The 27,469-nt window shown below is 37.3% G+C and overlaps 1 protein-coding gene across 2 annotated transcripts in view; it reads left to right on the top strand.

The window, feature by feature from the left end:
• LOC138319173 (transcriptional-regulating factor 1-like) overlaps positions 1-20,060 on the top strand; it is a 61,315-nt gene extending 41,255 nt beyond the window's left edge. For both annotated transcript variants that reach the window (XM_069262120.1, XM_069262119.1), the window contains 6 exons: positions 7,414-7,517; positions 8,429-8,504; positions 8,683-8,771; positions 12,199-12,528; positions 14,112-14,308; positions 14,645-20,060. In XM_069262120.1, the coding sequence (XP_069118221.1) occupies positions 7,414-7,517; positions 8,429-8,504; positions 8,683-8,771; positions 12,199-12,528; positions 14,112-14,308; positions 14,645-14,783 (935 nt within the window). In that variant the 3' untranslated portion in view covers positions 14,784-20,060. The remainder of the gene's footprint in view (positions 1-7,413; positions 7,518-8,428; positions 8,505-8,682; positions 8,772-12,198; positions 12,529-14,111; positions 14,309-14,644) is intronic.
• Positions 20,061-27,469: the final 7,409 nt, after the last annotated feature.

Here is a 27,469-nt window from a genome sequence, read left to right as displayed (position 1 = left end):
TATAGAATGTGGGATCCTTCCTTCATGGGGGAGAACAGTGACCATGATGGTAAGTATATAGAATGTGGGATCCTTCCTTCATGGGGGAGAACAGTGACCATGATGGTAAGTATATAAGAAACAGTGACCATGATGGTAAGTATATAGAATGTGGGATCCTTCCTTATGGGGGAGAACAGTGACCATGATGGTAAGTATATAAAGAATCAGTGACCATGACCTGGTAAGTATATAGAATGTGGGATCCTTCCTTCATGGGGGAGAACAGTGACCATGATGGTAAGTATATAGAGAACAGTGACCATGATGGTAAGTATATAGAATGTGGAAACCTTCCTTCATGGGGGAGAACAGTGACCATGATGGTAAGTATATAAAGAACAGTGACCATGATGGTAAGTATATAGAGAACAGTGACCATGATGGTAAGTATATAGAATGTGGGATCCTTCCTTCATGGGGGAGAACAGTGACCATGATGGTAATATATAGAAGTGGATATAAAGAAACAGTGACCATGATGGTAAGTATATAGAATGTGGGATCCTTCCTTTATGGGGGAGAACAGTGACCATGATGGTAAGTATATAGAGAACAGTGACCATGATGGTAAGTATATAGAATGTGGGATCCTTCCTTCATGGGGGAGAACAGTGACCATGATGGTAAGTATATAGAGAACAGTGACCATGATGGTAAGTATATAGAATGTGGGATCCTTCCTTCATGGGGGAGAACAGTGACCATGATGGTAAGTATATAGAATGTGGGATCCTTCCTTCATGGGGGAGAACAGTGACCATGATGGTAAGTATATAGAGAACAGTGACCATGATGGTAAGTATATAGAGAACAGTGACCATGATGGTAAGTATATAGAATGTGGGATCCTTCCTTCATGGGGGAGAACAGTGACCATGATGGTAAGTATATAGAATGTGGGATCCTTCCTTCATGGGGGAGAACAGTGACCATGATGGTAAGTATATAGAGAACAGTGACCATGATGGTAAGTATATAGAATGTGGAAACCTTCCTTCATGGGGGAGAACAGTGACCATGATGGTAAGTATATAGAATGTGGAAACCTTCCTTCATGGGGGAGAACAGTGACCATGATGGTAAGTATATAGAATGTGGGATCCTTCCTTCGATGGACCATGGGTAAGATACAAGTGGACCTTCCTTGATGGGGTAAGTATATAGAATGTGGACCATGATGGTAAGTATATAGAATGTGGTATCCTTCCTTCATGGGGGAGAACAGTGACCATGATGGTAAGTATATAGAATGTGGGATCCTTCCTTCATGGGGGAGAACAGTGACCATGATGGTAAGTATATAGAATGTGGAAACAGTGACCCATGATGGTAAGTATATAGAATGTGGGATCCTTCCTTCATGGGGGAGAACAGTGACCATGATGGTAAGTATATAGAAGAACACATGTGACCATGATGGTAAGTAATATAGAATGTGGGATCCTTCCTTCATGGGGGAGAACAGTGACCATGATGGTAAGTAATAGAAATGTGGAACCCTTCCTATGGGGAGAACAGTGACCATGATGGTAAGTATATAGAATGTGGGATCCTTCCTTCATGGGGGAGAACAGTGACCATGATGGTAAGTATATAGAATGTGGGGATCCCTTCCTTCATGGGGAGAGATGGGACAGTGACCATTGATGGTAAGTATATAAGAAAACAGTGGATCCATGATGGTAAGTATAGATAGAACAGTGACCATCCTGGTAATGGGGGAGAACAGTGACCATGATGGTAAGTATATATAGAATGTGGAAACCTTCCTTCATGGGGGAGAACAGTGACCATGATGGTAAGTATATAGAGAACAGTGACCATGTGGGTAAGTATATAAAGAACAGTGACCAATGATGGTAAAGTATATAGAATGTGGAACCTTCCTTCATGGGGAGAACAGTGACCATGATGGTAAGTAATATAGAATGTGAAACCTTCCTTTATGGGGAGAACAGTGACCATGATGGTAAGTATAGAATGAATGGGATCCTTCCTTCATGGGGAGAACAGTGACCATGATGGTAATAGTATATAGAATGTTGGGATCCTTCCTTCATGGGGGAGTTAACAGTGACCATTGATGGTAAGTATATAAAGAACAGTGACCATGATGGTAAGTATAATAGAATGTGGGATCCTTCCTTCATGGGGGAGAACAGTGACCATGATGGTAAGTATATAGAATGTGGGATCCTTCCTTTATTGGGGAGAGAACAGTGACCATGATGGTAAGTATATAGAATGTGGAAACCTTCCTTTATGGTGGGCAGAACAGTGACCATGATGGTAAGTATATAAAGAATCAGTGACCATGATGGTACAGTGACCATGATGGTAAGTATATAGAATGTGGAATACCTTCCTTCATGGGGGGAGAACAGTGACCATGATGGTAAGTATATAGAATGTGGGATCCTTCCTTCATGGGGGAGAACAGTGACCATGATGGTAAGATATATAGAATGGTGGGATCCTTCCTTTATGGGGGAGAACAGTGACCATGATGGTAAGTATATAGAGAACAAGTGACCATGATGGAAGTAAGAATGTGGGTGGATCCTTCCTTCATGGGGGAGAACAGTGACCATGATGGTAAGTATATAGAATGTGGAGTGATGGGAAGAACCCATGATGGTAAGTATATAAAGAATGTGGGATCCTTCCTTCATGGGGGAGAACAGTGACCATGATGGTAAGTATATAGAATGTGGGATCCTTCCTTCATGGGGGAGAACAGTGACCATGATGGTAAGTATATAGAATGTGGGATCCTTCCTTCATGGGGTGAGAACAGTGACCATGATGGTAAGTATATAGAATGTGGGAACCTTGACCTTCATGGTAAGTATATAGAGAACAGTGACCATGATGGTAAGTATATAGAATGTGGAAACCTTCCTTCATGGGGGAGAACAGTGACCATGATGGTAAGTATATAGAATGTGGAAACCTTCCTTCATGGGGGAGAACAGTGACCATGATGGTAAGTATATAGAATGTGGGATCCTTCCTTCATGATGGGGAGAGACAGTGACCATGATGGTAAGTATATAGAATGTGGGATCCTTCCTTCATGGGGGGAGAACAGTGACCATGATGGTAAGTATATAGAAATGTGGGATCCTTCCTTCATGGGGGAGAACAGTGACCATGATGGTAAGTATATAGAATGTGGGATCCTTCCTTCATGGGGGAGAACAGTGACCATGATGGTAAGTATATAGAATGTGGGATCCTTCCTTCATGGGGGAGAACAGTGACCATGATGGTAAGTATATAGAATGTGGGATCCTTCCTTCATGGGGGAGAACAGTGACCATGATGGTAAGTATAGATAGAATGTGGGATCCTTCCTTCATGGGGGAGAACAGTGACCATGATGGTAAGTATATAGAATGTGGGATCCTTCCTTTATGGGGGAGAACAGTGACCCATGATGGTAAGTATATAGAATGTGGGATCCTTCCTTTATGGGGGAGAAACAGTGACCATGATGGTAAGTATATAGAGAACAGTGACCATGATGGTAAGTATATAGAATGTGGGATCCTTCCTTTATGGGGGAGAACAGTGACCATGATGGTAAGTATATAGAATGTGGAAACCTTCCTTCATGGGGGAGAACAGTGACCATGATGGTAAGTATATAGAATGTGGAAACCTTCCTTTATGGGGGAGAAACAGTGACCATGATGGTAAGTATATAAAGAACAGTGACCATGATGGTAAGTATATAGAATGTGGGATCCTTCCTTCATGGGGGAGAACAGTGACCATGATGGTAAGTATATAGAATGTGGGATCCTTCCTTCATGGGGGAGAACAGTGACCATGATGGTAAGTATATAAAGAACAGTGACCATGATGGTAAGTATATAGAATGTGGAAACCTTCCTTCATGGGGCCGAGAACAGTGACCATGATGGTAAGTATATAGAATGTGGAAACCTTCCTTCATGGGGGAGAACAGTGACCATGATGGTAAGTATATAGAATGTGGAAACCTTCCTTCATGGGGGAGAACAGTGACCATGATGGTAAGTATATAGAGAACAGTGACCATGATGGTAAGTATATAGAATGTGGGATCCTTCCTTCATGGGGGAGAACAGTGACCATGATGGTAAGTATATAAAGAAAAGTGACCATGATGGTAAGTATATAGAGAACAGTGACCATGATGGTAAGTATATAGAATGTGGGATCCTTCCTTCATGGGGCGAGAACAGTGACCATGATGGTAAGTATATAGAATGTGGGATCCTTCCTTCATGGGGGAGAACAGTGACCATGATGGTAAGTATTATAAAGAACAGTGACCATGATGGTAAGTATATAGAATGTGGGATCCTTCCTTCATGGGGGAGAACAGTGACCATGATGGTAAGTATATAGAATGTGGGATCCTTCCTTCATGGGGGAGAAACAGTGACCATGATGGTAAGTATATAGAATGTGGAAACCTTCCTTTATGGGGGAGAACAGTGACCATGATGGTAAGTATATAAAGAACAGTGACCATGATGGTAAGTATATAGAATGTGGGATCCTTCTTTCATGGGGGGAGAACAGTGACCATGATGGTAAGTATATAGAATGTGGGATCCTTCCTTTATGGGGGAGAACAGTGACCATGATGGTAAGTATATAGAATGTGGGATCCTTCCTTCATGGGGGAGAACAGTGACCATGATGGTAAGTATATAGAGAACAGTGACCATGATGGTAAGTATATAGAATGTGGGATCCTTCCTTTATGGGGGAGAACAGTGACCATGATGGTAAGTATATAGAGAACAGTGACCATGATGGTAAATATATAGAATGTAGGATCCTTCCTTTATGGGGGAGAACAGTGACCATGATGGTAAGTATATAGAATGTGGGATCCTTCCTTTATGGGGGAGAACAGTGACCATGATGGTAAGTATATAAAGAACAGTGACCATGATGGTAAGTGTATAGAATGTGGGATCCTTCCTTCATGGGGGAGAACAGTGACCATGATGGTAAGTATATAGAATGTGGGATCCTTCCTTCATGGGGGAGAACAGTGACCATGATGGTAAGTATATAGAATGTGGAAACCTTCCTTTATGGGGGAGAGCAGTGACCATGATGGTAAGTATATAGAATGTGGGATCCTTCCTTCATGGGGTGAGAACAGTGACCATGATGGTAAGTATATAGAATGTGGGATCCTTCCTTCATGGGGAGAAACAGTGACCATGATGGTAAGTATATAGAATGTGGGATCCTTCCTTCATGGGGGAGAACAGTGACCATGATGGTAAGTATATAGAATGTGGGATCCTTCCTTTATGGGGGAGAACAGTGACCATGATGGTAAGTGTATAGAATGTGGGATCCTTCCTTCATGGGGGAGAACAGTGACCATGATGGTAAGTATATAGAATGTGGGATCCTTCCTTCATGGGGGAGAACAGTGACCATGATGGTAAGTATATAGAATGTGGGATCCTTCCTTCATGGGGGAGAACAGTGACCATGATGGTAAGTATATAGAATGTGGGATCCTTCCTTTATGGGGGAGAACAGTGACCATGATGGTAAGTATATAAAGAACAGTGACCATGATGGTAAGTATATAGAATGTGGGATCCTTCCTTCATGGGGGAGAACAGTGACCATGATGGTAAGTATATAGAATGTGGGAACCTTCCTTCATGGGGGAGAACAGTGAGAAAGTGACCATGATGGTAAGTATATAGAATGTGGAAACCTTCCTTCATGGGGAGACAGTGGGGGAGTAATAAGTGACCATGATGATGGTAAGTATATATAAAGAACAGTGACCATGATGGTAAGTATATAGAATGTGGGATCCTTCCTTCATGGGGGAGAACAGTGACCATGATGGTAAGTATATAGAATGTGGGATCCTTCCTTCATGGGGGAGAACAGTGACCATGATGGTAAGTATATAAAGAACAGTGACCATGATGGTAAGTATATAGAATGTGGAAACCTTCCTTCATGGGGGAGAACAGTGACCATGATGGTAAGTATATAGAATGTGGAAACCTTCCTTCATGGGGGAGAACAGTGACCATGATGGTAAGTATATAGAATGTGGGATCCTTCCTTCATGGGGGAGAACAGTGACCATGATGGTAAGTATATAGAGAACAGTGACCATGATGGTAAGTATATAGAATGTGGGATCCTTCCTTCATGGGGGAGAACAGTGACCATGATGGTAAGTATATAGAAAGTGACCATGATGGTAAGTATATAGAGAACAGTGACCATGATGGTAAGTATATAGAATGTGGGATCCTTCCTTCATGGGGGAGAACAGTGACCATGATGGTAAGTATATAGAATGTGGGATCCTTCCTTCATGGGGGAGAACAGTGACCATGATGGTAAGTATATAAAGAAACAGTGACCATGATGGTAAGTATATAGAATGTGGGATCCTTCCTTCATGGGGGAGAACAGTGACCATGATGGTAAGTATATAGAATGTGGGATCCTTCCTTCATGGGGGAGAACAGTGACCATGATGGTAAGTATATAGAATGTGGATCCTTCCTTCATGGGGGAGAACAGTGACCATGATGGTAAGTATATAAATGAACAGTGACCATGATGGTAAGTATATAGAATGTGGGATCCTTCCTTTATGGGGGAGAACAGTGACCATGATGGTAAGTATATAAAGAACAGTGACCATGATGATAAGTATATAGAATGTGGAAATCCTTCCTTCATGGGGGAGAACAGTGAGGACATGGTAAGTATATAAAGAACAGTGACCATGATGGTAAGTATATAGAATGTGGAAACCTTCCTTCATAGGGGAGAACAGTGACCATGATGGTAAGTATATAGAATGTGGGATCCTTCCTTCATGGGGGAGAACAGTGACCATGATGGTAAGTATATAGAGAACAGTGACCACGATGGTAATTAATGGAATTTATCACTAGGGTGATCGGATGGTGTAGTGGTTAAGCCACTCACCTTTCACTTAGCCGGCTGAGGTTGATCCATGGCACAGACGTGAAAAGGTGTGGGGTCACCTGCCCGATCATGTGGATTTTGATCTGGACGCTCCAGTATTCTTCCACACTAAGACCCCACGCATGTTTACATCCAGGCCATCGAGAGTAATTTGCATAAGTCGTATTACTTGTTTCACAATCAATGTAAAAAATAAATACAGTTTATATATTATATAAATGCAGAAAGATCTATGTATGGATTCTCTCAACAAAAGATATATTAATCTAAAAGCCACATCAGGTGGAAATTTATATATATATATAATTACCTAGATAAGATATCAGCTTATGATTTATAGTTTTACTAAAACATACATACTATCTTTTTCTTTGACAGTGCAATATTATCAGGAATTTGCTTGCTCGTCAGCTGTGAAAGGAAATGGTGCCAATGTAGAATATGCTTTACACTTATTAAGAATGGCAAATGGTAATATTCAGGTAAGCTTGTGAATAGGTCCTCTCTTAAATTATGTGTAATAATTTGTGGCAGGAATGTCAGGCTGATTTTTAGCTCACCTGGCCCGAAGGGGCGGTGAGCTTATGTCATGGCATGTCGTCCGTCTGTCCGTCTTATTATAAACTTAAACACAAAAAGATAAAATACTTGAGACATGTGAAAGTGGAAATTATACTCTGAAAAAAGAAATGGAAGCTGTGACAGCATCGAGGTCGAGTCTGATGACCAAAATTACGCGATTTCATTATCAAAACTTAAGAAAATATTGGTACAGAACCCAGGTATTTCAGTAGAGGATTACATTTCTATGGAATATCAGATCATGACATTATAGAATCCATTGATGAGGATGACGACAATGATGAAAAACATGACTAATGCTGAGGCACGAAACTGCATCGCTAAACTAACAGTTTTAAGGTACATTCAGCAAAAACAAAACGTCAGTGATAATATTTTGTCAGTCTTACTTACAATAGTTTTATTTGTCAATAACAAATGTGTTGAAAAGTAAAGAGACAGTCTTGCATAAGCGTTTTCTTTCATAAATGACAATAAGGCCTACCGGTGAACACACTGCAGTATCGAGAGTATGATATAATGTAAATCTTTAATGTTTAATGAAATCAATTTAAAAAAAATATATATGTAAAATAAAACAAATGATTACAGAATTTTCTTTCTAAAATAAAATCTTATTTTTATTTTCTTGTTGTCGTTGTTGATGGTCGGATCTACGTCTAACAAGGGAAGTAACTCATAGGGTCCCCTGTATTTCATTATATCCGGGTCAGACTGTATTATATATTCAGAAGCAGCATGTAGATAAAGTAGTTAAATAATTCTAATAATATTGATGTTGAACTAATAACTTTCTTGTTTTTAATTCCAGACGGCTATGTTGATGTTGATGAGTTCCGCTGTCAGGGTACCACGCTGTCACAGTCTACAATCTTACACATATCAAGGTAGCTTAGACTTCCTTGTTCTTAGGAATCGGTAATTCCACAGAGCAGTCGTGTAGAATCTTACTTGTATTCATGCCGCTATAAAGGCTTTCATTTCTTCTGCAGAATATCATTTTAAAGATAATCAGTCCTCAGTATAATTAACAAATGAATAGAATATTACTCTCTTGTTTTTCAGAATCTACAGTTTGGTCTACAGAGGAAGTTGAGCGCTATCAACAGGCACTGATGAAATGTGACAAAGACTTCCTGAGTATCTCCAAAGAGGTAAGAGATATAACAAAGCATATCACTCAGAAACTCTTGTGCCATATATACTGTCATAAACTTTTCAAATACAAAACTTTCCTCAATTGAATATTTTTCATCTGGCTTATGGTAATCTTACTGTTTTCAGTATTACTACATTTCATTTGAATATTTTTATGATGATGGTGGGCTATTAAAATTGCTTTTCGTCCGTGGTCCATCCTTCCGTCCGTGAACAATTCTTGTTATCGCTATTTCTCTGAAAGTATTGAAGGGATCTTTCTCAAATTTTATATGTAGGTTCCCCTAGGGCCCTAGTTGTGTATATTGCATTTTGGGACCAATCGGTGAACAAGATGGCCGACAGGCCGCCATGTTGGATTTTGACAATTGAAGTTTGTTGCCGCTATTTCTCAGAAAGTACTCTAGGGATCTGTCTCAAATTTCATGTGCAGGTTCCCCTAGGTCCCTGGTTACCGTAAAAACTTGTGTAATTTGCGCAGTTTATCTGTGCAAAAATAAAATATGAAGTTGGGGGTGCGCAAAATACATTGATAGAGGCGATTTAAAAATTTTACGGGGAAAAAAATCTGTCCATTCTGAGGGGCTGACGATCCATGAATGTCGAGGTACTGCTCTGTTTATGGTAACCTATTTATGTGATAAAAGTTATTAAAGTTTGTAAAAACAATGCTTCACCTATTAAAGTGGATTATCTAAGGCTAATTAAAGTGTTACGTTAGAAAACGATGTCTTGTTTCCATTTGCCCCGAGAATTCAATGGCCACTGACCGAGAGCATGGCTTCTACTTACAGCAATAGATGTATACCCTGCACACCTCGTAGTATAATGGGACAGCCACAATCAGTGACTTGGGCCGGGTCAATCTAGTTTACCTGTATTTTTTTAGGGGAGAAAGTCTGTAGAGAGAGAGTGTGTGTGTATACACAAACATTAGTGCCAGCCAGCCACCTGTGCATGATCATAAGTGACTGGGTTTGCTGAGCTGTGAATGAATGGCTAGTTAGCTTAAGTGATCTATATATCGTCAACAATGCATCTGTATCTACTTAAAATCAAAGAAATTATTCTTCAAAGTGCACAAGCATTCACTTGATTAAAGTCCTATTACGTCTTTATTTTAAATATTATAATTAAATCTTCACATTTCTAGTCAACTTGCACATAAAAATCCAAAAGCAAATCTAGCAATGCTCCTTACGTAAGGGAACCACAGGGACCTGGCACGAATTTTTTTAACCAATAGTATACATATATATATATTATAGTATCAAGGGTATGAACTCGGCGGTCGAAAAAAACGGACCCTTTCCATTGAGTGCTTGATGAACAAAATTGGCCAAGTATTGACGAAGTTATGGCTTAATGAATCAGGAAATTTACGTCAAATATGCTAGGTAGACATTTCCCTGTCGGGTCGAAATGTCGTCTCGGCTCTAATGGGTACCTCAAAAACCAAGCCAAAATCTACACTTGTGGTGGTAAACAATGCCCATAACTGTGTTCATCCACAATCTCCTTTGGAGGTGTCATGACCCGTACTTTGTAGAAACTCCATTTAAACATCGTGTAGCTCACTTACTTTAACCGTCACCGCCATGTTCATTTTTCTCTTGGAACGCTCCTCGACTTTACATATCGTGACTACATTATGCAAATTATGTAGTGTTGTGCTTGTGGGTAAACTCGAGAAGCGTTCCGAAAAACAAATGAACATGGCGGTGACGGTTAAAGTAACAGAGCTACACGATGTTTAAATGGAGATTTTACAAAGTACGGGTCATGACACCTCCAAAGGAGATTGTGGATGAATACAGTTATGGGTACTGTTTACCACCACAAGCGTAGATTTTGTGATTTTGGCTTGGTTTTTGAGGTACCCATTAGAGCCGAGACGACATTTCGACTGGACAGGGAAATGTCTACCTAGCAATTTTTTTTGAAATTTCCCGATTCATCAAGCCATAACTTTGTCAATACTTGGCCAATTTTATTCATCAAGCACTCAATGGAAATATAAATTATTTCTTTTTAAGGTAAGATATCCGTCAATGTTGTATAGAACCCATTTATTAAAATAATCACGGTTTTAAAAAAAATAGGTCAGTTTTTCTAGACCGCCGAGTTCATACCCTTGATACTATAATATATATATATGTATACTTTTAGTTTCAAAAAAATTATGCCAGGTCCCTGTTAAGGGAACTGCCCGACTGCAGGCCGTGTGCAAAAAGTCAAAACACACGTGGGATTTATAAGATGCCTAAACTGACCTATATTTAGGACTTTCAATAAGTGGTTTGCAATTTTATAACTGCAGAATTAACAAGCTACAAGGCTAGTGACATTTTCAACCGTATTGTTATATATAATTAGCCATCAGCTTGGATCTGGTACCGTACAGGTAGCGAGTTACCTCACATTGTGATTTTTGCAAGCTAAACTACGTATCTGCTAGCTGATTGCTGTTGATTGTTAATGATCTCAAACACACTAATTACTTATTGTGACAATTTTAAATAAATAGATTCTAATCTTTTCAAATATTCCTGATTAGTATTCATGTGTAATATCTCAAAACATTGACATGTGCATGGAAAGCGGCGGACCAGACCGCCGATGTTTTGGACATCTGCAAAATACTTCAGTTTCAGGTTACGGTGGCCAATTAATAAAAGAAACAAACACAATGTGGTTTTAATATGTTATTTCTTCTAAATACAAGACTTCTTTGTGCAAGTTGTCAAGCATTTATGGGTAATATTTTACATTGAAATTGTCACATTCATACATCTATTTTGGGACTCCTTGGACATCGTTTTTTTCCAAGTTTTTTGATGCGCAAAATATACTGATAGTAGATTTTTTTCAGCATTTTCAGCCCTAAAAAGTACCTGCGCAAATTACACTCGTGCGCAAATTATACCAGTTTTTACGGTATGCATATTGCATTTTGGGACCGATTGGTGAACAAGCATTTTGGATTTTGGCAATTGAAGTTTGTTTCCGCTGTGTCTAAGAAAGTACTGCAGGGATCTGTCTCAAATTGCATGTGCAGGTTGCCCTAGGGGTCTAGTTGTGCATATTGCATTTTGGGACCGATCAGTGAACAAGATTGTCGACAGGTAGCCATCTTGGATTTTGATAATTGAAGTTTGTTACTGTTATATATCTCAGAAAGTATTCAAAGAATTTTTCTCAAATTTCATATGTAGTAATATGTAGTAAAAGTTTGAAAAGCAGAGAAAAGATCCCTCTTTCGTTTGTCAGACATAGATCATTCTTTGATGGGTGCCAAGATCCCTCAGGGATTTCTTGTTATTATTGTATGATATCCTTTGGTAGTTATACTTGTTGGCTTATTTTGTTCTCCAAAAAAAACAGTTGAGTTCACTGAGTTTTAAATATCATATATGTTTACAGGTAGAGACCAAATCCACTGGTGATTGTGTTCAGTTCTACTATCTATGGAAGAAGGTGTGTCCAGATGAGCACAAACGTCTGAGGGTGGTGCGGCGCAAACGTGAACAGGATCAGTTGTACAACTTGCGGACTCGTCAACAACAGCAGGAGCAGCCACAGCAACAAAGTGGACTGACACAAGTGACAGACGAGGACGAAAGTGATTCAGACTCTAGTTCTTCACTGGACACTGGTGATCCGATGGATAAGGACGATGAACAGCTGTCCAGCTCATCTGTACGCTCTTCCCCTGTCCCTATGTTTCCTTGTGAATACCCAGACTGTACCGCTGTAAGTCATCTTCTGTAATCTGATAGACATTTGTCTAAATAACAGAGTGTACAAATTTATATTGTTAGTACACGTGTAAAATTTATATTGTTAGTACACGTGTACAAATTTATATTGTTAGTACACGTGTACAAGTTTATATTGTTAGTACACGTGTACAAATTTATATTGTTAGTACACGTGTACAAGTTTATATTGTTAGTACACATGTACAAATTTATATTGTTCATGGACAGAACAATAGAGCAGAACTTATTCTCTGATGCATTTTTATTAATCACTGTTATAAAAACTCCTCCAAAACATTTCTATAAAAACTCAACCAAAAAACTAAAATTGATAACTTCCTTAACTAAGTATAAGTACTGTTAGCATGCATATTTTAGTGATAATCTTGTGGTTGCGCTACGTTTATGTTCTGTATACAGTAAAACCCCGTTATATCGCCACCCGTTTTACCGCCAAACCCGCTTATCGCCATGAATTTTTTCAGAACAGATTTCCCTCCATACAAATACACCCGTTATACCGCCAAACCCGTCTACCGCCATCCGCCATCACATTCGCGGAACAAATGATTAAAATATATTACACTATAATGACCTCGTTAATATCGCCAAATACTGTTACATGTAATAGGGACACATGTTTTCGTAAGGTGCTCAACTACCGACTGACAGATAATCAGCTACACACACTATGGCCGTGTGTACATCCGTGTGTACACAATGAAATCAATTAACAATATTGGTACACCTTTGTTATTGTTTTACAGGTAGGTGTCGCAAGTTGTGGTGAATAAAACTCGCTTCTGTACATGTGTTTTCTACTTACTATTAACGTTATTTGTTTATCGACAAAAAACCCACAAGTCTGTTTCTCGATATCACCGTCCGTTTATATTGGACCATAAAATGCAACTAGCAATTTCAAGTGCGATATAAATATTACGAAGTGCAGAAGAATCCGCTATTTACTAGTAAGATAAAATCGTTGTCTGAGTGCCGTTTATTTCCGGAGTACATGTTTTGATATTTGCAGACATGTGCGCAGAAGTGAGGTCACGACCCCACTATTCTTTGTTTCCGGGCGGGATTTCCTTGGATAAAAATATCTTGTAATCGAGAAAATTCCAGCTAGCAGGCATTTACGGCACGATACTTGGTAACACAAACGAGTTCGGTTTTCGTATTTTACACACATAAAGCTGACATATTTATTGAAAGTCTACTATCGAAATTTACTTTGATTTTGGAACTATTCATATTACAAAATACGAAGTGGCCGTACAGTACACACACTGACTAGAAAGTCTGTTTCAGTACGGCACCGAAGGACTACCTATATTTAGGCCTGATTAAGATTTCAATGACAAATCTGATATACCACCAAACTCGATATATTGCCAAAATCTATGAAAACAAAAGGTGGGGATATAACAGGGTTTTACTGTATAGCAATTATGATGGTTGTGCGAAGTCATCATTACCTGTTCAATATTGTTGTTGCAACAAACTAAATAATAAGTATATTTACAGTAGTTTTTGTTTCTTGTATAATTATATAAACTTATTATATTTCAGGCATTTGGTTCAAAGCAGGCTCTGAATGCTCATGGTAGAATACATGGTAGCTCTAAAAACTCTTCCCCTGCCTCAAGTCGCAATGTAGAGAACCGAGTTCCAGGCCGACCAAGGTCTAATCCACCAGCCAACAAAACTGTGTCAGCGCCTACACCTGCTGATGGCTCCGAGGTTTTCCCATGTAAACTGTGTGGAAGGTCAGTCATCAATAACACGTTCCTCTCTCCACCATTAACTTTGTTACCTTACATGTGTTTTTAACCCTTGCATGTTCTTAAAGGACCCCAGCTGTTTATAGGATGTTAGACAAAAAGCCAACAAAGAAGCTGAAATGAAGCTGAAAAGGTTCCATTCACATTATCAGTAACTTTTTTTGAGATCCTTTTGAATCATATATCATTATATAATGGGATTGTAAAAAAAATGTTATGTTCAATTTGGGTTGTAAAGAAACTTTATCAATAGGGATTTCAATAAGTAATAGATTTTCACTTTAGTATTGTAAAGCTTTGAAAGTATTTTGTCTATTTCAGAGTGTTCGCAAAGGTGAAAAGTCGAAGTGCTCATATGAAGATCCATAGACTAGCAGAAGGTGATAGAAAACAACCAAAGCCAAACAATGTGGAGCTGACTATCAAAACAATACTGCCCACTGGTTCCCCAAACGGCTGATAGTGTGGCCCTTCCTTTATGGTGCTTCAGATAAACCCAATTCTGCTGTAGGGCTTTCCATGGATCATAACTCACATAATGGCAGCTCATACACACTAGGAGACCCGTACTACAACACAAGCTGTAGGTCCCATGTAGGAAATACACACTCGTTATGTGCCATCGACCAGATACTAAAGAGGATTCTGGTTCGGGGGCTATCCAAGTCTGTGATGATAATCTGTGGCTATGTGATTGGGTTGACTCTAACTCATTTGTATTTTACTGTTGATCAAAAATGTTGTTTTGTCTGTTGATAGTACGGTATGGTATATTGTTTCATTTTTAAAAAGTAAGATTTTTACCAAATGTTGAAAATAATACTTTTAAAAGATAATTGAAAGGTTTATGATTGTTACAGAGAAAGGGAAAAAATATGGAATTTAAGATTTTGGAATGGCTTACAAGGCATGCCATTTTTATTTCAGATTTACAGGTATATGAAATGAATATATAGAATCTGATATTGTATTTGTTAAACAATAAAGTAAGAAAATCATTAAGTAGTTGAAAACAATACCATGTATAAAACCAAAATATGTCTGGAAAGGCAATGTTCGTTACTGCACTGGTGTAGGCATGAAGTGTAGGAAATCATCAACACATGTCTGTAGACCAATAATACTGTGTTTAATTGCTTAGAAAGACAGAGGATAGTTTATGGGAGGAGGATAACAAATTGTTAGGATTGTTAGGATGCTGTTTGTTATGCATTTGACGATCATGTGGTTGTATTTCAAGGTGCTCTGGCATTCTGGTTTCAATGCTCTTTCATCTTATGAAATATGGCCATTTCGGTTACAATGGAGTGCATTTTGTGTTGTCACTTTGTTTACTTTTCAGAGACAGGAAGATCTGGTGACAGACTTTAAGCATTACCAGATACATATTGTTACACTGTTTGGTATTTTTCCTCATAATTTTGTGACTTATGACAAAGTGCAATACTGTTTCTATATGAAAAACTTTCTATGGGCTATTCTTCCCTCGTGAACTGTTTTAGTGCGGCTAGTTCTGTACTGGATCTGGGATGGTAAGGTTAAGTAGGTCCAATGTTGAGGATGGATTGAAAATGATTACCTGTGGCCGCTGATGTTTATTATAACTTACAGGGTGATTGTCTATTGTGTATAGCTTAATGATTGACATGGTGAGACTGGTCAGACATTGTCTGCAGGACTCAGTGGACTGTTTTTACCATATGAAGCAGTCTTTTATCAAATGATCTTTTGTTTTAAGCTTTTACCTAAATCTGTTAAAATCATCTTACTCCTGAAGTGTAATTTTAATCACTGTTTCTTGTAAATCCTGTGGCAGCTATTTGTGTGGTTTGTAGATGTTCATTTTGTGAAGTAGATGCCGTTATACCAGTGCAATAATGATCTCTGTCTCGTTTTTCTGGAAATAGATTATGTTCGGACATGGAAATAGAACATGAGAACTTGAATTATATGTAGTGTTATTGTTATTGATAAATTTCTTTGGTACTAAGCTAAACAAATAGCATGTGGTAGAGAAAGCTTTCTCACCTAAAGAGACGAGGTAACACAACACTGTCATACTTATATCCTTGGTATCCGGTGAGTGAAGGTCAAGGTATATTACAGTTGATGTTGTTGATGCTACAACAAATTACATTGTAGGCTTTCTTTCTATGATTGTTAAGAGTGTCACATTATAGTGCTATTTCTATCTTATCAGTTCTATCAGTAAAAGAACATAAGGGAAGTGTAAAGTGAGATTCAACTGTCAACAATTATGTATTGTTTGGGGAAAAATGGTCTCATGTATGTATGTCTGTCAGTAACATAAAAGGCTCAATTTTAGACTTTAGGACATTTTTATGATTGCAGTTAATCATGTTAGTACAGAAATATTCCAACTGAAATTTCATGCTTCTGGTTATTGTCTGATTAAGCACTGCTGTGTAATAGTATCTAGCCTAATTAGGTATGTCACTCTTCATTGTACATTTCCTTATAAGGTGTAATAAATGATATGGTGCACTTCCTTATATGGTATATAACAGTAACGATGGAGACCTACTATTTCTGTTTTGATTAGTTCATCAGACATGTAACAAATGTATTGTTGTTGTTTCCTTTCTGTGAGATATGTTATATATAATGAAAATTATGTATGTTAGTTTTATTCTCTGGACATGATCAGCATATGCTGTGGTCCCAATTTACTGTTTGAGGCATGTGCAATCTCATTATCCGTCTTGTACTAATTGACAGTGGTATTCCAAGGGTCTTGCTGCAGAAAACCTCACTGGAAAAGGGATAGGCCCATCATTCTCATCTCATTATCTACATCAAAAAATGTCACTCTTTCTCATGCACTCTTTACAATTTTTGAACACTTAAATGTTGAGAATGTGAGGCTTTAAGCAGCGGGACCCTGGTAAATATATGTTTGTACCTTATCTTTCTGCTGGGTGCCATCCACACTGTCCACTAGTATTCATTTGTGTGTATGTATTTGAACAGTTATGTTCATAAGTAATGTCATGTACATTTTTATTAAGTAGATTTTGTATAGGTATCAATCATTGTTCAAATGTATATTTGATATATATTATATATAAATACCAAGGTTATATCTTGCTCACTTTTTAATCTCAAATTTTACTCATCTGCCATTTCATATGTCATGTCATTTCTCTAGAGAATACTATATTCCTTTAAATCATTTGTTATTTTTCCCTCATATTGTTTAAACTGACAATGATATTAGTGTCAAACTTGTGTGTTAAATTTTAAGAAAATTATGTGTTAAATCTGTACTTAATTTGATAATGGAGAGAGATTATTATGATAAACTGTGTGTTGTATAGGGCCAATCACGATTTCTGTGATAATAGTACTCATATATTGTTGATGAAATATGCTTGAGGCAACAAAATACTACGAAAAAATCATATCAGTTAAATACTTACTTGTTAGAAGAAGCTGACAGTGAATTACAACATAGGTACAGTATTAGACATGCAGATTTTATAGTTCATGAATTAGACTGATAATGCTATTTCTTGTCTAACAAGATATTTTCTGTAACTGGTAATGATATTGAATATTATGACATTCTGTACTTAATTAACATCGGAGATGATTCCAACTTTAGGTGGATAAACCGATTGTTGCACCAAACAGCTAGAGACAGTAAATGGGACGACTGTCTCTAGATGTAAGACAGCTAGAGACAGTCCCATTTACTGTGTGTTATCTCTGGCCATCCCCTGGTATCCTTTACTGGTAAAACCACTCAACCACTGCTATGTGTCAAAAATAAGTCTATAGATTACATCGTCTCAAGAATCAAGTGGCCCAGGCACCTTATTAATTCAATTGAAAAGGAATCACTTAAACCTATTTGTGTGGGATGGCAGTTTATGTGTACATTGCTCCTAAATGACTTAAAAAAAAATATTTAAATGTCAAAAATAATTTTCAAACTCTTGTGTCCATGAACATATCATAATGACGTTTTATGATTCAAAACAAATCTTTCAAGTTAATAATGAAACAGAACTTTAAATATTTCTAACGTGTTAGATAATCTAATGTCTGCAGTCCGCCGTTCGTAAACTTTTTAGGTCACCTGAGACCAAGTCTCAAGTGACCTATTCTAATCGCCTTTGTCGTCCGTCGTCCATCGTGTGTTCGTAAACAATTTACATTTTCGACTTCTTCTCAAAAACCGCTGAAGCAATTTCAATTGCGTTTTGCACAAACCTTCTAAGGCATAAGGCCAATCAAAATGTGAATTATATGACCCCGACCCCCCAGGGGGTTTTGGGAGGGGCCAAAAGGGGTAAAATTGACTAAATTTTCGAAAATCTTCTTCCCAACTCACAGATGTTGTAGAATCAAATACTCTTCATAGATAGAAAGGTCTCAAGGCCCTCTACAAAACTTGTGAATTATATGACTCTGGGGTTTCAGGTTTCCCCCTGGGGAGGGGGTTAAGTTTACTATAGTTGATATAGAGAAAACACATTTTGGAGCATTATTTGGTCATTTATAATAGAAAATTAGTCAATTGTTGTCAGAATTATCCCTATGAGATGGGCATTTACCGGTAATCCTATTAACAAATTTTCCATGACTGACCCCCAGGGGCCTTAGGGGCGGGGCCAAAAGGGGTCAAATAGGCTAAAACTTCAAAAATCTTCTTCTGAAATTCTGGAACTGGTAGAGTCAAATACTCTTCATAGATGGAAAGGTCTTAAGGTCCTTTACAAAAATGTGAATTATAAGACCCTAGGGTCTCATGTTTCCCCCTGGGAAGGGGGTCAAGTTTACTATAGTTTATGTAGGAAAACACATTTATGAACGTTATTTGCTTATTTTTCAAAGGAAATTAGTCAAACTGAGTTAGAATTTTTAGCCTGAGATAGCATTTTATCGTCATATCCATATTGGTCCTGGCCGACCCCCAGGGGCCTTAGAGGCGGGGCCAAAAGGGGTCAAATAGGCTAAAACTTCAAAAATCTTCTTCTGAATTCACAGATTTGATGGAACCAGATACTCTTCATAGATTTGAAGGTCTTAATTAAGGCCCTTTACAAAAATTGTGAATTTCATGGCCCTGGGATCTCAGATTTTCCTCTGGGGAGGGGGTCGAATTTACTATAGTTTATGGAGCAAAAAACAAATTTATGAACATTATTTGCTTTGTTTTCATAGAAAATTAGTCAAACTGGGTTAGAATTATTAGCCTAACAAAGCATTTTAACATCATATCCATATTGGTCCTGGTCGACCCTCAGGGGCCAGAAGGGCAGGGCCAAAATGGGTCAAAAATCTTCTTCTGAATTCACAGGTTTCATGGAACCAAATAATCTTCATAGATTAAAAAGTGAAATTTATAAAATCACTGACACTGACTGACTTTAGTTTGGTTTTGTTGTTTAACGTTGCAAAGCAAATTGGAATTTTAAGCAAAAGGTTTGGTAACATAATACACTAACCATCAAAATGAACTACAAAAAATAAACATTCACATACGAAGGATCATTTTTAGCACGATGGTGCGTAGCTAGCTCCATCGTTGCTTATAGCATACCCCCTAGTTTTGAAAATCACCTTGTGAACAGGATATCTCAAGTTATACACCATTAACAGCAATGAAATTTGGCACAGACATGTAGTTATAGATAAGGACGGAACTGATAAAACTTGGCGACAAACAGACATAAACTGTATTTTTGAGGAATTAAAATATATTTCATTCCTTCTTTGTCTATAGTAATATTTAAGGTAGCTCCATACTTTTGGGAAAACCCATGTCATTTTTTTCTAACAGGTCTTATTTTCTTGCATTTTTCATGTAGATTTCAAATCTATAAAGATAAATGGGTGTTCTCGAACTACTTTTTGAGATATTTGAGCTTGAAATATACCATCCCTGCAAATTTGCTGACCGAAAATAGAAAAATTCATAAAATTATGTTTTCTGTAATATTAGGGTGAATGTAGTCTCGATCCTGTTGATTTTTTGTCCTAATTTTCTTACGATAGAACAATATACAAAACTATTTTATTTTTACAAATGCTAACTAATTTTTGTTATTTCCCAGGACCGTTTCTATACGTAATTATCATGTTTTGCCATATTTTCGCCAGTAAAAAATCAATGAATAGGCCAAAAAGGAAATGAAAATCCATGTCAATTTCACAATATTTGTATATGCTATGCCCAAAGTAATATGTTTTTCAAATATCATATAAAAACACGAGGTCCTCGATCAAAATTTCACAATTTTGTAAGCTTGAAGTTTGTAACTCGCAACCCTACCCCCATTTCATCCAGTGCTAAGATGGGTTATAATTTATTATTTTTTGAAAATCATGCCGCCAAAAAACATTCCACATTAGTTCATACGTTTTTGTGATATTATATCTGGTTAATGTCTGTTTGTTTTTATGATTTTCTCCAAATTGTGTGTTTAAAGGAAATCCGTATGCGATTTTTTTAGAATTCCGGAATTTCGGTCGGGCCGGGTCCCTTCTTATGATTTATAGCGACGAACGTCACTTCCGGTGTTTAAAAATCCATTCCCATTTACGACAGGGACCGCAAAAACCTCAGAGATAGCATATAATTTTCACTTCACTGCTTTTATTTGATTTATTTAATGATTTTAAACATTCAATATTATATGTAGACAATTTTCACCTATTGAAAAAATATCCAAGTGTGATGCCGTGGCGTATCGGAAACCATTCTGGAATTCAAAATAACCTCCGCAACTTTCGGTATAGCGTCATATGAATTGGCGCGATTTTCAAAAGTATGGACCTACCTTAAATGAGAAACAATGCATTATGGGAAATTATATGGCCGACAGTACCACTTCATACAAAAGAAATATAGTTTAAGAAAAGATTAAGGCAATTAAGAAATATTCATTATTTTTCTATTCTTAAATATGTTATTCAAAGTGTCATAACATCATAATTACCTGTGTTGGATAATCTATATTCCCTGGACAGTGTCACAAGTCGGGTGCCCTAGTTTCATCTAGATGCTGTTTATAGGCCTATATGTGTGTGTAAATGTGTTACATATACCATTTACTGTTAAAGGGAAAAACAATGGTTGAGAGTTAATTAATGTATTTTGTTATCAAGGCCCTGGGAAAGGTTCGACTGTAGCTGCCAATGTCAATTTGTTGACCCGTAGTACACATTCCATTGTGCCGAGACCCAGCCAATACAACTTGTGCATTGTTATCTTAATTGTGAAACTTATATTGTGTTGAAGAAAATGAGATAAAAGATAAGTACAAATGTAATAAATTTCAACGTATTGAAGCAAATTCAGTTTACCTCTTATAACCAGGACAGCCAAACATCTTTGATTCTTTTTGTCACCTATAATGAATTAAGCCCTCATCCAGCAGGTATCATTTAAAAGTCTAGTCAACTTAACACTTTGATTATACATAGTTGTACATGTGTGATACCGCTAAGCAATCATACAGGAAAAAGTTTCCCCAATTATTTTTTAGCCCACCATCATCAGATGGTGGGCTATTCAAATCACTATTTCTTAAAAACTGCTGCAGGGATTTTTCAAACTTCACATGGAGGGTCCCCTTGGTTCATATTGTGTCATACAGATTTTGAGGCTGATCAGAAAAACAAGATGGCCGTCAGGCAGCCCTTTGATTTGGCAATGAAGTTTGTTATCGATATTTCTTGAAAACTGCTGCAGGGATTTTGTTCAAACTTCACATGGAGGGTCCCCTTGGTTCATATTTGTGTCATACAGATTTTGAGGCTGATCGAAAAACAAGATGGCTGCCAGGCAGCCATCTTTGATTTTGGCAGTTGAAGTTTGTTATCGATATTTCTTGAGAACTACTGAAGGGATTTTGTTCAAACTTCACATGGAGGTTACCCTTGGTCCCTAGTTGTGCCATACAGATTTTGAGGCTGATCGGAAAAACAAGATGGCCGCCAGGCAGCCATCTTTGATTTTGGCAGTTGAAGTTTGTTATCGATATTTCTTGAGAACTACTGAAGGAATTTTGTTCAAACTTCACATGGAGGTTACCCTTGGTCCCTATTTGTGCCATACAGATTTTGAGTCTGATAGGAAAAACAAGATGGCCGCCAGGCGGCCATCTTGGATTTTGATAGTTAAGGTTTGATATCCCCATTTCTCAAAAAGTGCTGAAGGGATCTTTCTCAAATTTAATATGTAGGTTCCCCTAGGGCCCTTGTTGTGCATATTGCATTTTTGGACCAATCGGTGAACAAGATGGCTGCCAGGCCGCCATCTTGGATTTCGATAGTTAAAGTTTGTTATGGCTATTTCTCAGATAGTACTGAAGGGATCTGTCTCAAATTTCATATGTAGGTTCTCCTAGGGACCTAGTTGTGCATATTGCATTTTGAGACCGATCGGTTAACAAGATGGCCGCCAGTCAGCCATCTTGGATTTTGTTATTCAAAGTTTGTTATCGCTATTTCTCAGAAAGTACTGAAGGGATCTGTCTCAAAATTCATATGTAGGATCCCCTAGGGCCCTAGTTGTGCATATTGTGATTTGGGACCGATCGGTCAACAAATTGCTGCCAGGCAGCCATCTTGGATTTCTATATTCAAAGTTTGTTATCGCTATTTCTCACAAAGTATTGAATGGATCTTTCTCAAATTTCACATGTAGGTTCCCCTTGGCCCCTAGTTGTTGTGCATATTGTGATTTTGGACCGATTGATCAACAAGATGGCCGCCAAGGAGTCATCTTGGATTTGATAGTTGAAGTTTGTTACCGCTATTTCTCAAAAGGTACTGAAGCGATCTGTCTCAAATTTTATATGTAGTATGTTTGAAAAAGTTTAAAAAGTAGAGAAAAGATCCATCTTTCCTTTGTCGGATATAAATAATTCTTTGGTGGGCGCCAAGATCCCTCTGGGATCTCTTGTTATCATATAACAATATTCTGATTAATTTGAATAAACAGCATTGTTAAATTTTGAATTTTATTAAATTTTCTAATATTAAAGTTAAGTTGATGCTATTTGAATTGGTCCCAACAATATTCTTACTAAGAAGATGCTGCTTCTGCATATGCTGACACTAAAACCCTGCTCAGAAAAAAAAAATTCTGCACAAATCAATTTTTTTTTATAAAACTGTTGATCTATATATAACTTAACATTTGATGAATGACATCTGTCTTGAAAGAATTTTATGATTGTTTTAATACCAACATTGATAACAATTAAATGTCAGTGGTCATTTGAATTGTCCTAATTAATTATTAGTTTAAACAGTGCATATGAGTGATAATCAAGAATATTAGTCAAAACCAATCATTGAACATTAATTAACTGGACCATCGTGCTACGAGGCCATTGGCCTCTTGTTAAAGTTTATTCTAATTCGTAAATAGTTTTTACAGATTTGAACCAACTTTGCAATGCTCTTTCTGTATCAGCACTCAGGTGACGGTCAAGGCCTCTTGGGCCTCTTGTCTTATTTTGAATTTCTCACGTTCTATCAGTGCAATTAAGCTGAAATTTGCTTGAAATGATGCTGACATGGTCTTACCAAGTGTTGTTATTTTTCAGGTTGATTCGAAATCCAAGGTGGCTACCACAGCAGCCATTTTGAACTTCTTCTCAAGCTCTACCAGTACAATTTCATTAAAACTCGCCTGAAATTATCTCAACAAATTGTTGTTACATTTCTAGTTGATCCTAAATCAAAGATGGCCACCACGACACCATATCTAATTAATTTACTAAAATTATTATACAACTGTTGCCAAGGTTGTCAGATGACCATTAATGCCCTTGGGCCTTTTATAATCATATAGAATCAATAGAAAGAAAATTGCATTCAATAGAAAGAAAATTGCAAAGGAATGCACACTACTTTGGTGCGTTATTCTCTAGACATCCCTCGTAAAGTTGTTTTTCGAAGAAATTAAAAAAGAAAAAAATCCATAGCAATGTACATGTATACAAATAGTGAATATCAACTGCTGCTGTACCAATACTCAAGTACCAGTAAAACGTTTTCTAAAATATTTGCTGATATAAGTTAATTTGAACAAATCTACATTCTAAATAAATATTCCAATATTGGTGGACTTTCACTTAATCTTACTGCAGCCACCTCTGATGGAGAAGGGTCTATCCTTTTTAATTATTAGATGTTTATATGATACCCGACTATGTGCCTCAATAAATGGATTAAGACATTTAATTTAAGACATTTTGAAAATTTAAAAATGATCAGTGTTCAAAACAGCAACAACAGAGTTATTAGTTTTGCTTTAAAACTCCTCAAAGATTTTTACTGTAAGTATCTGCTGGTAATTACTGGTACTGTAAGTTTCATCTTCAGATGGACTTTGGTGTACATGTATTGTACAATCTTGATTCTTTCTTCTGTATGGCCGTAACCTAATGTATGAGATAATTACTTGTTGGTGCTAACCTTGTGATTGTAATATCATAGGTATTGATATAAATACCTTGGTTTCTTTAGCCTTTCAATTACTATGCTCAATATTCGTATCGTCATCAGCTAGTGCATGCATAATAGCATTTTTTTTCTTTATTAAGCTATCAAGACTTATTTTCTTTAATCTTAATAGGGTCTTATTTTTCTTAAGCATATTTCCTTCTATTTATGAAACTTATAACACAATATCAGTGCTGAGAACAGATTCAGTTTCTAACACATCAGAATGTATTGTTTCTAAAAATCTGAACAATTGAAAATTTCAACACGCCTTTTGATGATGATTCATAAAATAATTTGTGCTCAAGGAAACAAAATAAATCAGTAAGATTTCTGAACCATTAAAAATATAGAAACCATTAAATAGTGGTGAACCTAGATACAAAAACATGGAAGACTATTATCTCCATTGAAGGTGAGACTCCGGCGACATATTATACTAACTTATATCAATTAAATACAATTGCTATTTTGTATTTTTCACCGTTTAAATATGTTACATACTTTCACCTGAAAAAATTTTGTTACACTTAGAACCTATATTGAATAAGATACTGATTGTAAATGCACCAAATACAAATCATGTATAACCCAATTCTTGGTTTGTAGGTGTTGATTTGACCTGTATATTCTGAATCGGTGCTGACTTTTGTCCAAATAATAACTTATGTGTATTGCTTTGTCGGCGGTGTAGCCTCTTCAACAGGTAGTTATATCAATTAATATCAATAAAAAAAAAAAAATTATTTCTTTTTCAAAATTGTTTCTATACTAACATTTTTAATGTCTTATTGTTATATCTCTTAAATCTATGTAGGTGTTATTCCATAATTCAAAATGCTGATATTGCATTAAATTGTCCAAATGATGTCTCTTAAATTGTTACTTTGAAATTTCTCATTACTAACTCTCCACGTACTCTGGAAATAAAGGCAAACCGGTTCTCTCCTGAAGTACAAATCAATGGCAGGGTTTTTTTTTCCCTCTCAGTTCTTTTATTCAAAATTATAACTTGGCCATATATCTTATTTAAACTATCACTGAAAGGCTGTGTGTGATCTGGGGGGAAACAAAGGGGGTATTTTCCAGAAAGGAAATCTTTCAGCATTTGTATTTTGATTAGTCAAATTTATGACAGGATTACTATATATTTTATTCATTTTTTTTAATATTTCTAAAAAATATGGATACATGTTTTGTATGATAGGTTAAATGTTTATAAATGCTGCGCGAAAGTTATGCTCTATATTGTAAATAGTGTACTTATAAAACTGTTCATCATTATACAGCAGGTATGAGAATGTGATGGGTAATTGAACATCTGGTTGTGTCATTAACCATCAATTTACTTGTGTTTATCATCATCACGATTATAATAGTTTATTACAGAACTGTTTGTTGTAAAGTGTTATCATAAATATATTGATCATTCTTGTATAGATTTAAAGATTTTTAAAAAGTGCTTTTTGTTTAAAACAAATACCATGGTCATTTGATATGTAAATTTTAATCATGCCATTATTTGTCCTACTTATTTTTGGTACCTGTTACCAGTGCTGTCGTACATATTCTTGTCCTTCATTTTCTTTTCTCTCCTTAGAAGAGCATGTGCTTGTCTTTTGGCTTGTCTGTATATGATTTGTCTGGAGATTTGCAGATGTGTTGTAGGGACAATTTGAATAGTTAAAATGTCTGAAGGTTCCTCATGATGGTATACGGAGTTTACAAAATGGCCATTAACACCAATCATACCCTTCATCACCAGTCAACCCATGACATCTTTTTATCCTCATAGATAAAATAGGGTGAATTAATGAATGGCAGCATACAGAAACATTGGAGTGTGTTAAGTCTTTATGATAGACTTGCTCTTGTCTGGTCACTGACCGATGTCAAAAGGATGTTATGCTCTTGTCTGGTCACTGACCTATGTCACAAGGGCGTTATGCTCTTGTCTTGTCACTGACCGATGTCACACGGACGTTATGCTTTTGTCTGGTCAATGACTGATGTCACACGGACGTTATGCTTTTGTCTGGTCAATGACTGATGTCACAAGGGCGTAATGCTCTTGTCTGGTCACTGACCGATGTCACAAGGGCGTTATGCTCTTGTCTGGTCACTGACCGATGTCACAAGGGCGTTATGCTCTTGTCTGGTCACTGACCGATGTCAAAAGGATGTTATGCTCTTGTCTGGTCACTGACCGATGTCACAAGGGCGTTATGCTCTTGTCTGGTCACTGACCGATGTCACAAGGACGTTATGCTCTTGTCTGATCACTGACCGATGGCACAAGGACGTTATAGTCTTGTCTGGTCTTTGACCGATATCACAAGAACATTAGACTTGCTCTTGTCTGGTCATTGACCGATGTCACAAGGACGTTATGCTCTTGTCTGGTCACTGACCGATGGCACAAGGACGTTATAGTCTTGTCTGGTCAATGCGATGACCGATGTCACAAGGGCGTTATGGTCTTGTCTGGTCACTGACCGATGTCACAAGAACGTTAGACTTGCTCTTGTCCGGTCACTGACCGATGTCATAAGGGCGTTATGTTCTTGTCTGGTCACTGACCGATGTCACAAGGACGTTATGCTTTTGTCTGGCCACTGACCGATGGCACAAGGACGTTATATTTTGTCTGGCCACTGA

Source organism: Argopecten irradians, chromosome 3, assembly GCF_041381155.1.
Source record: "Argopecten irradians isolate NY chromosome 3, Ai_NY, whole genome shotgun sequence".
Lineage (NCBI taxonomy): Eukaryota > Metazoa > Mollusca > Bivalvia > Pectinida > Pectinidae > Argopecten > Argopecten irradians.
Note: the sequence above shows the minus strand (reverse complement) of the source record. Positions and strands in the feature narration are given on the sequence as shown.